General features: G+C 37.3%; 1 protein-coding gene across 1 annotated transcript; it reads right to left on the minus strand.

Annotated features, from left to right (window-relative positions):
• Positions 1 to 5,222: 5,222 nt before the first annotated feature.
• On the minus strand, positions 5,223 to 13,257 carry LOC125241582 (nuclear receptor subfamily 2 group E member 1-like). Its single transcript, XM_048150130.1, has 7 exons — positions 13,150 to 13,257; positions 12,497 to 12,612; positions 9,437 to 9,877; positions 8,716 to 8,874; positions 8,055 to 8,444; positions 7,612 to 7,758; positions 5,223 to 5,907 (listed from the first exon to the last, which is right to left on the minus strand). The coding sequence occupies exons 1-7, from the start codon at positions 13,242 to 13,244 to the stop codon at positions 5,672 to 5,674; spliced, it is 1,584 nt and encodes a 527-aa protein (XP_048006087.1). The 5' UTR covers positions 13,245 to 13,257; the 3' UTR covers positions 5,223 to 5,671.
• Positions 13,258 to 13,547: the final 290 nt, after the last annotated feature.

Here is a 13,547-nt window from a genome sequence, read left to right on the forward strand (position 1 = left end):
AAGTCGTCTAATTAGGAAAGTCGCATAGAAATCACCATTATTTCCGTCATATCAAGATTCCCCTTTCGGAATTATCTGAACATTTCTGTCATTCGGAATTACTCTAATGCACCTTACTAATTTGTCAACCGCCAATAAGGTCCATTTCTATACCACTCTGCAGTTACTTTGCCTTACGCCACAAAATACGGTACAGTTTTTACCAGTGGTAAACTACTGGGATTTTTTTTTCAGAACCGTTCCAGAATAAGAGCGTGGTGAGTGTTGCAACACGAGGCTTAAAATATAACTTTTCTTTTACTGACACCTGTATTTATTAAAAAATGTTTCAGTCACTTTAAACTATCACAATAATATTTTGGTAGTAACTACTGGGAAAACTAATCCCAGTAGCTATCAACCCCGGTGTGGTAATTAACAATGTGGGGAAAATCCCAGTAGTTAGGACAGGTAAAAACTTGGTGGTAACTAGTGGGAATAGCCACAAAAATATAAGGGAAGTATTTGTCAATGGGGAAATAATGAAATACTAGGACGTTTTAAAACAGTATCTTTATTTTTAAGCGCCGCCCCAAATCTCAAGGAAGGTGGTTCTCAATTCGTACGTATTTCAATTCTCTTCGCATGTATATATATATATATATATGTATCTCAATTTAATGTTTATGCCACGATATCTCCGTCGTTACTGGACCGATTTTTAAAATTTCTTTCTGTGTCATAATCTTCAGGCTTAAAGTGCAAATCTGCAAATTGTCGAACGCTCTGAAACATTTCCTTTTTTTGGTACAATCGACAGCCAACGCTGCCTCCTTCCTTCATCTTTTGGAACACTGAAAAGTTTAATATTATTCATGTTAATTGTAAAGACATAAACAATAAAGTTGGTATTATTATACTGTGATATGAACTATGAACATAGAAACCGTACCAAGTTGATAGATTTAGCTCCATTCAATAAGAGTAAATACCATGCAAGAAAAAAGATTGGTCACCCTAGTCGTAAAACCACACATAGCATTATTTTTCTTTAAAGGTCATATTTATCGTTCTAAACCTATTCGTGGGAATTTTGATATAATTTGAGACAATGAAAACAATATAATGATAAGAACTAACCAAGATTACAAGCAAAATAGCAGAAAATTTATTGCCAGCGTGGTTTATGAACATTTTGGTAAAATAAGTACTTACTTGTGAAATTTTACGTCGGATTTCGGTTTCCATTTACTTCCACAATGGTTCACTATGCAATACATAGCGCAGAACTTAAGTAAATCGTCGAAAAACGTTTATTTCGCAAAATAAATATCTGAATCGGTGAATGACTTTTGACAATTCTGACATATCGGGCATATTTTTTTATTATTAGTGTTCCCATAGTACGCAGGAGGTAAATACCGGAGAAATAAGGTTTTTGATTGAGTTTTTTTTCGTATAATACAAAGAAAAGTAAGTCAATTTGATTGAAGAATGTTTTATACGTTTTTTTAGTAACTAATCTGGCAATACATCACAGTGTCGGAAAGAGATAGAACATAGGAGTAAAGGTGAATGAACCTGGCTTCAACTCATTGGTCGGCACGCAAAATCCATGGTATATAATATTCTTGCATGAAAGTAAACATTGAGAATAAGTGTCACTGTCATTGTGACATAAATAAACTGACTGATTACGCAGTGTTGCTACATTAACTAACATTTTCAGTAGTACGTTCCAAAACAAATATAATATGTATAGCGTACCGTACCCCATGATTGAATTTAAGTAGCCAGCCACTTACAGGATAGTATGTGGATGATTTTGGTACGGTACGGTCATGTGATAGCACTAAAAGGCATGCGTTTTATAAATACGACCAGTGATTAGTGATTCAATGCTCTTTAAATACGACGTTGTGCCTAACATTTTTCAAATTTGCCACCTTTTTTTAGTTCTAAGATTTGTTTGAGCGTCTATAACAGTATTTTAAAGTATTTGCAGGCTTCTTGATTTTGTAAGGCTCTAACAGACTACCAGGCCGTGTCAGGTCTTCGCATATGTGAGAGATAGAAAGAGATATTTTTTTCTTCGCTCTTACTGAAATCATTACCTTGTTGTAGCAGTTTTAGCACCAACACATTTATATTTTTCAAATAGGCTGCCTTTTTTGTGACATTATTTGCTTGATTGACCGTCTAAATGTATAATTAATTATTTGCTTGGTACGGTCCGGTAATGTGTTAGGGCTATTAGGGTTAATGAAATGCGACTCAGTTGTCTATGATACGGCAACCTGACATTGACGCGCATTTTTTAAATTTAGCATAAAATACTCCCGAAAGTGAAATTATCCGTTTATAAGTACACCGAACCTACAATTTAGATGTTGCTTTTATAAGATTCAATTATTTAAATACCTAATAACCATGTAAGAAAGCTTTATTGTAAGCAATAAAATCCTAAGTCGCCCATTATATTATGTAACCGAAAAAAAAAAAAATTCACAGCACATTGATACAGATTTGTAGTGGCGGCAGATAATAGGTATGTATCATGTCCTCTATTACATACATTTTAATTGTTTACATGGGTTCGTAGGAATAATGGATGGCGGGGTTCCGTTACCTCCTTTATAACATCCCGGCCAAAGTGGTCCATTATATTTAAATAAGTACAGTGAGCTGCAAAAGTGCATGGCGAATTTATAATTGAATTCATTCATAATTTCTCCATGCAACACTGTACGTGCTACCTTTGTTTAATCGGGGTAGCTCTACAAGAAGATGCATGATTTCAGGATTTATTTTTTCGAACACAATGGTTGAAAGTATACTGGACCGGTGCCTCACTGCCAAGACCTTCCTTTTCTGCATGAGCCCGAGGGTCGGCACGCTCATCATTTCTATTCTGGGGATCGTACCATGTATCAGCTACACGGCATTTTGCTCCGATGGAACTGGCTACTTGAAAATGTACGGTGTGCCTGATCTTACAGCTATGGTAATTGTATTGACTTTTAAATGTCTAGGAATTGTTTGTTTAATTATGCATGTAGTGCTATTTGTTTCCATTTTCTTTCAGTTAGGAATACTCGTTTTGATGTATCAATGGTTTATAATATCATATTTGTCTTTCGATGTCATTCTCATTGGCATAATAGGCATAATAGCTGTGCACAATGGTTACAGTTTTTTCGCGATAACGCTTATTATTTACGAAATTTTGACATGGATGATTGTGGGTTTAATCGTTTTACCAGTTGTAAATGGTTACAGGCGTAGCATCAACACTGTTAGTCTGAAAGATAAGATTTTTGGTGTTAAGGTTGATCCAGCAACTAGTGAAGATGTTTAGTGCAATTAAATTGTTATGGTCAATTTTAGTTTTTTTATTTTGATTATATCCACCTTAATTAATAGTGTATGTACCCATGTTTATTTACCTACGTTACTTAGGGCCGGTTGCATCAAACCGTCTGACACCGTTAAAGCGTTCATTAAATTTTTATTGTATGGGAAGTTCCATAGACGTCTGCTGCGTGACGATGATGTGTCTGTCAAATGTGTCGCTTAACTTCAAAAGTGGGTAAATCTATTCTGCTATAAGGTTGATTATCTTTCAGATCATATTATATTTTTTATATATTCAACCTTAAAGCAGAATGGATTTACCCAGGTTTGAAGTTAAGCGACACAAATGTGCTTGATGCAACTGGCCCTTAGTCAACACAAGTGACCATTTGAATGCGAATTGCGATGCGCAGACAAGGGTCCCCTAACTAACTAACTAGTATGGCCCTGTGATCCAAAGAGGATCTTGGCCTCTAAAACGAAAGCACGCCACTTATCCCGATCCTGCGCAACTTCCTGCCAATTATCGGCTTGTAGCTTACATAGATCCGCCATCACACTGTCTCCCCAGCGCTATCTAAGGGTTAAGTACCTTCCATTATATAAAGCATATTCAAAAACAAAAAAATCTGTCGAATTGAGAACCTCCTTATTTGAAGTCGGTTAATAAGCTTTATTAAAATTCGAAATTGCGTTGTTTACTTAACGATATCGAGAACCAATACCTAGGTTATTAATTTTTCGAAATTTATAACTTATTTGTATCTGTGAAGCAAATAAGGGCCCATTTAGACGGTACGAGAACTCGCATACGAGTTTTATTACATTGCGGTATTTGTTGGCTGTGCAAAATTGTATGTACCCTCAACAGCCCGCAATGTAACTAAAATCGCATGCGAGTTCGCACGCCGTCTAAATCAGGCCTAAATGTGCCGCCATTTGGGGTAAGTTGATATTTAAATAAGTATGTAGGCAAGGTTAAATTTTGTTCTGTATACTTATAGAAGCTTACACAGGGTGTCCCTGTCCCATAACTGACACGTCAAAATGAGAAAACTAACTTTATCAATAATATGAAAACCGTGCAATTTTTCGTACTAGGATCATGTTAAATTGGATTAGTACCTACTACCTCTTGGCCTGGGCTACTTCCAGTGTAACTGTGATGACTGATGAGTCATTTATGGAACAAGGACACAGGTATATAGATGTAGATTAGTGTAGTGTGTAGTTGTCACGAATTAAGTCAACTGTAGGTACATACCTATTAGTTAGGCATTAACCTATATATGCCCATAGGGTCGTTTTCGACCAACTGCTGAAAACACGCTACGCTAAAATCAGTTTGCACAACTTATCGGGTTTCACCAGTAAACCCTCGATATTCGTATAATCCTGATATAAAACTTATTCGTTTCAAATCCGCACCCATATTTGAATTATTTTATTGAATTACTTATAATTAATATTTTTATTACAACTAAATACATAGTACTTAAATAAGTATTGATTGAAAATAAGTAGGGTAGGTAAAGAATGACAGAGTCACACAGAGTGTAATGATTTAATTATTATTATTAAATTAATTTATTGAAATAATAGGTACACTATAATTAGTTCTTATATTTTGTTATATGACTTATTTACTTATATCTAGAACTAGCAATTAAAATATTGACTAGATACTTAAAAACAACCACCCGAATTTCATCTGAGCTTACTATGATGAAAATAACTATTATCACTGCTTCCAGTAGTTCCACAGGTGGTAAATCATCTTTATTACTAGATTCACCTACTTTTATCAATTTTAAAGCAGTTAATTTGACTTTATTCAAGGTCAAATTACTTTACCCACTAGTGGATAAAATGCTTTTTACCCGCTGGTATTAAAGGACAAAACACGTGTTTCCGAGCTAGTGAGGGGAAAAATATATATCTATTCTTTTTTGTTTATTTGATTATCTCACAATACAATGTGCCTAATAGTTTACCTAAAGTTTGGGTTGGCGAAGCTTCATCAAGTAAGTTTTTCATTCGCAATTTTCTACTCTTTTGAATTCAATTTAACTAAGTTAAGGTTTACTTAGCAAGAGAAGGGTTTCGCAGCAAGTCGATTTATTTAAGTATCTACCTAATTCGAAAACTGTTGCCATATTTATAACCAGTGTAATAATGATAAACTAAACATCTAGAGCCATTTTATTTTCATATCTTACAAAATTTTACAAAACTACCCTCTGATGCAAAAAGCAACGGAAATAAATATATAAAATTAATATTTATGTACAGTACCTACCTATAGCAACGTAATAGCATGTCTCATATGAACTAGGTATTATATAGATGTATACATAAGAATGCGTGTAAGGGTAGAATGGATGGCGTCAGTCGAGGTGTCAGGGAAGAGTAGGTCTTCAAGGAGGCCGTGGTTGGCTAGGCAGCATATGCTGGGCAGCAGCAGCATGAGGCGGCCGAAGCGGGCAGAGTCCTTCCTCGAGCAGTGGCCTTGCAGTAGCAGCAACGTGTGGTCTTGCAGAAGCTCGAGCTGCGTCGAGGGGCCCTCGAAGCAATCTGGAAAAAATCCTGCATTAAATCTAAGGGTCCCCCCACATCTAGCGTCTCGCGAGCGTCGCGTCGGGCCAACTGGATGGGCAAAGCCTGACGCCGCGTCTTTTTTGCACAATCAGTTTTCAATTGTCATCCTTCTGGTAAATATCGATCTTTTGTCACTTTTGCAACTTATAGTCCTAATTCCCTGATATTAGTTATTAGGTGGAATTCAAACTTTAGGATGTTAGGTAATTGTAATCTACATTTGACCCAATTTCTATTTCCGATTCAGGTGAAATTCTGCATGTTAACTAGAATACAATACCATGGAGCTTATCTATTATAATACATGTCGTAAGCATTATCTCGATGGGTTTAGGTACAGTATAATAAAGAGTACTATCGTACAGTATAGCCACTCCCGCTCCCCGCTGAAAGCGCCGCCCACCCCCTCTCGGTTACCTCACAGTTACCGCATGTCAAAGACGCGAACAGTCAACCTGTCATATCTCACTCATACAAGCATGGTACGCGTTCACCTACACGAGCTTAGAATGTGTGCCAGGAACGCGCCTCTTTCATATATTTGATCGCCAGTTTCCGAGATGTGGTTTAGGTAAGTAGTTGCCCTTGGAAAGAAAATATAACAGTCAGCGATAAAAGCGTTTGACAAATAACGTATGCGGAATGAAATCTGGACAAAGTTTTGATATCGTACAGAGTAAGTAAATAAATAAACTAAAATAATGTATAAATGCCAGATTAAAGTTTACATATCTGTCATTTAAACTGGTAAGTTTCATGAGTATTGGATTCCTTTTCTCGAAATGATGGTCAATCGAGAAGGACGACCTAGCGAAACTGTTTGTAATTTCTACATACCAATTTTCTGTGACCGAATGCAAAAGCCCGAGGAAAGTTTTGTAGGAAGGAATAGAAGCTAACAGTCAATTTATAATATTTTTGCGTCCTTTTTCTTTACAAAAACTACCGCAACAAAGCGTGGTTCAAGAAAACATTACAGCATTGGCAAGTTTTCTGGGAGAGATTTGATTAAAAGAAATGTCGGCCCCCTAAGGCACAAAATCTTACAGAGAGCTCGAGACAGCATTCGAATGGGGCAGCGAAAGTGATAAAAATTATCTTGAAGACATGAGTATTGATACACATTCAAAAAAAGTTAGACCATAGTCTTCAAAAATAAAATAAAAAACTTTGAAAATGTTGCTACGCCGTTAAGTCAAAAAATTTAAAAAACAGCTGTTTTTGCATTTCTGGGTTTATGAATGACTAATAATATGTCGAGTAAATGGAATTTCATGACTAGAAAACTATTATTTTGAGAACACTAATGATCCTACGGACAAGAATGTGAAAAATGTCGAGCATACGAAGCTTCTTTAAAAAGTTATCACATGGAAGATAAATTTGGACCTTAAAAAATGCTAACATTGGTTTTGTCGACACTGATGGACATAAAGTATCACAAGTTCTGTTAGAAGCTTCACATTGGCGAAAACTAACTCTTTTATTTATCGATATTCAATACATAATTAAAATCACGAAAGATATCAAAAATAAACTATGTTATATTAATTTTATAAGACATTGAATTTTGTCCAGATTTCATTCCGCATACGTTAATAAATAATAAAATCATTTAAGTCCTTGTTAAGCTGATGCTTTCTACATAAATTTAATTCCGTTTTATCATGAGTACCTTACCATTTCTGTACAGCAGCGCTGATTTTAACCAGTCGTATTCTGATTTATCTAATCTGCATTGGACTATCCTTTTTATAAGGGCCGTTAGCTTCTTGAACTCTGCTTTGGAGTTGGCCTTCCTTGTGGTCGTTGGTAAAGACATATCTTCTGTAAAATAAAAAAGAATAGTATCTTTTTACGCTTGCAATGACGTGCCATTTTTATCTAGCAGGGTAAGATGAGGTGGCAAGGAATTTGTAGGTATGCATATATGTACCTATATCTAACCGAATCAAGCAAATCTACTTTTTCAGCAAAGGCGTGAAATTAGCCTATTAATTTTTCAGTCTTTTTATCACAAACGGAGATGGCACGATAAATTACCTACGCACATATATTATACTTGAGAGATGCATGAAGAGACTGACTGAATATAATTAGGTAAGTCATATGCTCATACCTACCTTCATCGAAGTAGTAGGAGTATTGTGCAGCTGCGATAAGAAAAAGTTCCCGCCAGTTATGGTGTAGCAGAGGTATTTGCTCCGAAGTCTTAAGTTGCGTGAACGTCGGCACACCGTGCAGCCATTTGATCGAGGCCACCAGCAGCTTCGCCGCCGGGTCGTGGATGTGTTCTCCGGACAAAGCTAGGTTACTATCGATGTGGATCCTCGACTTCTGAACTTTACTCTCCTGCCGTGCACACTTCTCTTGTTCTTTTATAATACATTCCACTGAAATATTCTCTGCTCGAGTGGAGTCTAGATGCAGGCGGGTTTCTCCTAGTTTTGATACAACGTGAATGACTGGAGGCTCGCAGTTGTTCGGGGAGCATGGGGCCGGATTTCTGGTATCTAGGATAGATAGGCATCCAGTATAGACTATTTATAAGTATGTAGTTTATCTTGTTATACATATGAGACAATTTATTTTTATACTATATATATGTGAGCATACCATACGCTTATAGGTACTTATTTGATTAAACTTCCATTCGCAAAGCTTAATATGGCATGGGATCCCAATTCGCTATGCACTTATCGTTATAAAGTAGGCAATAAAAAATAATGTACTAATTAAAGATTCCAAAGAGTAGAAAAAATAATTAAAATTACAAATATCTACCTTCCTTGTCGACATTCGCTAAGAAACGACTTGACTTAAATGCTTCCTCCGAGCTTGAGACTTCGTCTTCCTTGATTTTGTCCGGTAGCTGCGAGTCCGGCTTTTCTGAAGTAGGGTTCGGCAAGGATGTTTTAAATTTAGGAGAATTCAGCTCATGGTCTGTAAAAAACATAAATTATCGATATACTCAGTACTGCCCGAGCACTCAATCAGGGTAGAGCGAGATATCATTTTGGCGCCCCTGTTTAAAAAACTTTCACTGTAAAAGGACCATCTGTTTTTTAACCCCCGACGCAAAAACGACGGGGTGTTATAAGTTTGACGTGTCTGTCTGTCTGTCTGTCTGTCTGTCTGTCTGTTTGTCTGTGTGTGTGTCTGTCTGTGGCACCGTAGCTCCCGAACGGGTGAACCGATTTCGATTTAGTTTTTTTTGTTTGAAAGCTGAGTTAGTCGGGAGTGTTCTTAGCTATGTTTCATGAAAATCGGTCCACCATGTCGCGGTCGGGGGTTTTTTCAAAATTTTAATTTTTCGACCATGTTGCTTTTTGGCGCGCCTCCTATTACCATTTGGCGCTTAGAGCGGCCGCTCCACTCACACTACCTACCCTTAGGCCTTAATCCGACCCTGAATAATACTTACGTGTAGGTACGTGTGACTCATTTATTTTATTTGAATAAACTATACATTGTATATTTAGATTGTTATGTTTGGTACACTTACTATTGGCAGAACCCGGAGGCGTCATCGATCTTTCAGTTGAGATTACAGGAGGATAGAAAATATTTGCAGGGAAATAACCACTATGAGGAATAGGGTAATGCAACTGACTTGGAAAAAGCGGAATTTTGAACGGATTTAAAGAGCTCAGTGAGTTGGGTTGAGTGCTAAAGAACGGACTCAACTGCGGAAGTTCTGACGGAATCGCTTCAGGAAGTCTCGAGAATTCTTGAAAGGACGTGTCTAGGAACGAGGTCGGCATAGCAAGGTCGGGCGGTGCAGGGGCAACGCTGCTGTAAGTGTTGAGTTGCGGTAGGGAAGCGAGAGTTAGGGGGGCGGAAGGGGGGAAGAAGTTCGCCTGGCGGCCGAAGTTGTAGCCTAGCTTATGTAGGGTCAGCTGGTGCTGGGTGGCGACCGGTCGCGGAGCGCGCTCGTGCTGCACAGCTGTTAAATAAAAAATGGGGTTTCTAGTATTTTTTCTGCATGTTAAAAGTAGCATGATGGTTTATAGTCAAGTTGTTGTAACGTTTTTACTAGGTTTTGTAATCTTATATTTTGTTATGCTTTTACTAAGTTGCAAAAGTAAGTAGGTAGTTATCGACCAAATTGGGGAAATATTGCAAAAAGGCCAGGTTAGAAGCTCAGAAGTACTCGAAACCGACGAACATAGATAGGTACATGAGGAACTTTATGAAAGTGCATAAAGCGGAAATGGTAGTATGGTGTCAAGATCGTAGCAAATGGAAATGCGTTATATCTGCTTATTTCTGGGAAACATTGTATGTACATATGTATTTATGTATGTTTACTAAGTAGATTTTGTAAAATTACATTTTTGTTATTCATTCTCTGGCTGTATGTTATAAGTATTATTATAATAGCTTGGGTATCGTGCCATGGTCTGAGAACATTGAGAACAACATTTAATGTTATAAAAATATTGAGATAGCACCGTGCCCAAGCTGTCAGAAAAGTAGCTTATCACTACGGAACCCTAAAAACACAATGCGGTTTGTATTAAACAACGACGTGCTTTTACGAATCAATTAAAAGGGATAATTGCTTGTCGCGACTAACAGCCCTCGGAAGTGACGGGCGCAATCTTATTAACGTTTGAATAAACGTATAACGTTACAAGTGGTTGGCAAACAACACTACATTAGGGAAGAAAAGCTAAAATGGCGCGCCGCGAAGCGGCAGCGAGGGGTTCGATTTGATATGTAAATAAATATGAGTGCGAATGGCGGCTGCGGGCGATGACTAAGTAAATATTTATGAACCCTCATAACAGGTCAAGATTTGCGCTATTTGTTGTTTTGGCAAGTCATCCGTAACTATTGAGGTCATCTTCGTAGGTGATAATAAATCCATATTTGGGCCATATTTTTAAAAGTTTTCCACCCCACTTTTTCTCTTTCAATCCTAATAGGAGAAAAAAGTGTAATACATTTTGTATGGCGGTAACGGAATGGAAGGTTTGAAAAATATTTGGAAATCTTGGGACATTTTTTTTTCTCTTATCATCAGGATCGAAAGACCTCGCGATTCTGAGTATGAAACGCGTAAAAAATACCCATGTTACAAAAAAAGTAGGGAGGACATGGACAACTTAAAAAAAAATGAAAAATGGCCATTTGCAAAAAACTCGAAAGCTTTTTTAAATAAAACAGATATGTAGGTACATACTCGTATATCTAGGCTTAATCCAATAGAATTGTCCGGTTTTAACAATCAACAACATGTTTGCATTACATTTAAAAGCATAGTTACAAGTCACAAAACCCCTTTTACATGCTTTAACTAGGAATTAACTTCCCTACATGACAAACACGACATCGGCATTTCTAGTTACGAGACTTATGAGCATCTGTTATGGAATTGATTGAGCGTTTCGGAAGGGAACGCCGACATGCCCCCGGTTTTTCTCGCCACTTATCGCCACTCTTGTACCGCAAATACTCGAATGTTTCCTAATGGAAAAGACATGCTCCGAGGAGGCGCTGGATAAATACTTTATTGAGACAAGGGCTCGGCCATGTTCACTATTGATTGCTGTCATGCGACCGAATGTTCAGGACCAAACCGTCAAATCGGGCAACGGTAAAATCTATTCATGAATTTATTTATACATTTTAGAAAACCGGAACCAAAATCGTATCTGTGCTGATGCTTTCATTGTGGAAAATTTAATTTGTCTTTCTCGACACCTACATTACGCAGTTTAACAACGACCTTATTTTCAAGTACCTTACATGCCTACCTAATTTGAAAACTAAATCAATTTTTCTATCTATCTTTTATGTAAATGACTTTTGAATGGATTTTGATAATGTAATTGGAATAATCAGTATTTAGCAGTTCTCAAAAAAATTGTACAAAAATTAAGAAAAAAGTTTTTTTATTATTCTTATTTTTTTACCAAGATTTTTTGATGAATTGATTTTTTAGTAAGTTTTATTTCGTAATCTCTAGTATCTATATTTTCTTAATTATAACAATTATCCTGTATATAACGACTGTATATCGTTAAGTATAAGGACAAAAAAAACCCGATCCTAAACTCTATTTTTTTTAAATAACAGTGGCTAGACTATGTCCAGATATTCTGCTTTGTGGATCATGTGTAATTGAGGTTCGCATCGTACAATTTTTTTTCGCAATCGTATCGTCTCGTACGCAGTTTGTGAATTTTATAGTAGCATTTGCCCGTAATCGTAATTGGTACTCGGGAGGATTAAGTCAATACTGTCTTTTAAACCATATGCTTTACGTCGAGTTTCTAGGACAAAATGCGTACCTTATTATGTGATTTATAGAGCCCATGTCTTGTTATAAGAAAAAAATATAGTAGCAAATAAATACGGCTACTCAAAGTTGTCTTTATACTTAACGATACAGTCTTTATCTTACAAAAGTCGACTTATATTACTAAATGTTGGTAACAAAATAAGTAGGATCAATTAAAATTTGCTGAAGTGAACTTTTTGAGAACTGCTTTTTCTTTTTGAGAATTACTGGTGGTGCAATTCGAATGGTACTGGTAGCAGAAGGTTACCGGCTTACCGTCTTTTTTCATGTTGACTCGCAGGCACTTGGAGAAACGACAGGCCTGGCACTGATTCCGACGGGTTACGTCCACGATGCAACGCCCGCTCTCCTTACAAACGTAGTCTAAGTTTCTACAGACGACAATGAAAAAAAAATACATTGAATTTTAGGTGTATACAAGAAACAGATACACATTTAGTAAAGTCGAAAAGAAATACTCAAGGTTCATATAACGGGCCACATAAGAATGTACGAGTATTTATTCTCGGATGTCGCCGCCAGGTAATGATGAAAATGTTTTAATTCATAATTCTTCCCACATTCTTATATCACAGCGGTCTCTAGTCTCGTTAGGCACTGGTCCCACCGCGAGCTAGTAAGCTATGAGCTACCGGCTATAAAAACGATTAAAAGATAATCACTCCCGTGTAAATAAAAGAGACACGGCGATGTTTATAGTTACTCGCCCAGCGGTGAGCTATCAAAATCGCCGTGTCTCTTTTATTTGCACGCGGGTGCTTATCTTTTGTTCGTTTTTATAGCCGATAGTTCGTAGCTTACTAGCTCGCGGTGGGACCAGTGCCTTAGGCGGCGGGACATTTTGAGATACGAATTAACCGGTTGTCATTTGTTTTTTTTTATTGCGTTGTAATTGAGGTGGTATATACCGTCGTATGCTGCGTTTGAAGAAGCCCCTGCATCCGTCGCAGGATGGCACACCGTAGTGCTTTCCTGAAGCCTTGTCACCGCACACGCGGCACATCGCTTCTGGCTTGCCGCCGCCGTCCATCTTGACCTACCAATACAATACTTAAATGTCACGAATCGAAGAGCAAACAATCTAGAAATAGGAGCTCCGTCGAAACAGTTGTCACGCCTGGATTCGAACAAAAAAGCAAAGTCTGTCAGTAAGTCTATTGGGAAGAACATTCCCAATGGTTCAACGATAAAACTATGCGATAAGACTACAGGGAATAGGTCCGTAAGTCGTGTTGGTAGCCTGGCTGTGGACCCAGCTATTTACCAGTTACTTACGGTACATTGTTTGATCATAAGCAGTCGCATG

The sequence above is a fragment of the Leguminivora glycinivorella genome, chromosome Z (assembly GCF_023078275.1).
Source record: "Leguminivora glycinivorella isolate SPB_JAAS2020 chromosome Z, LegGlyc_1.1, whole genome shotgun sequence".
NCBI lineage: Eukaryota > Metazoa > Arthropoda > Insecta > Lepidoptera > Tortricidae > Leguminivora > Leguminivora glycinivorella.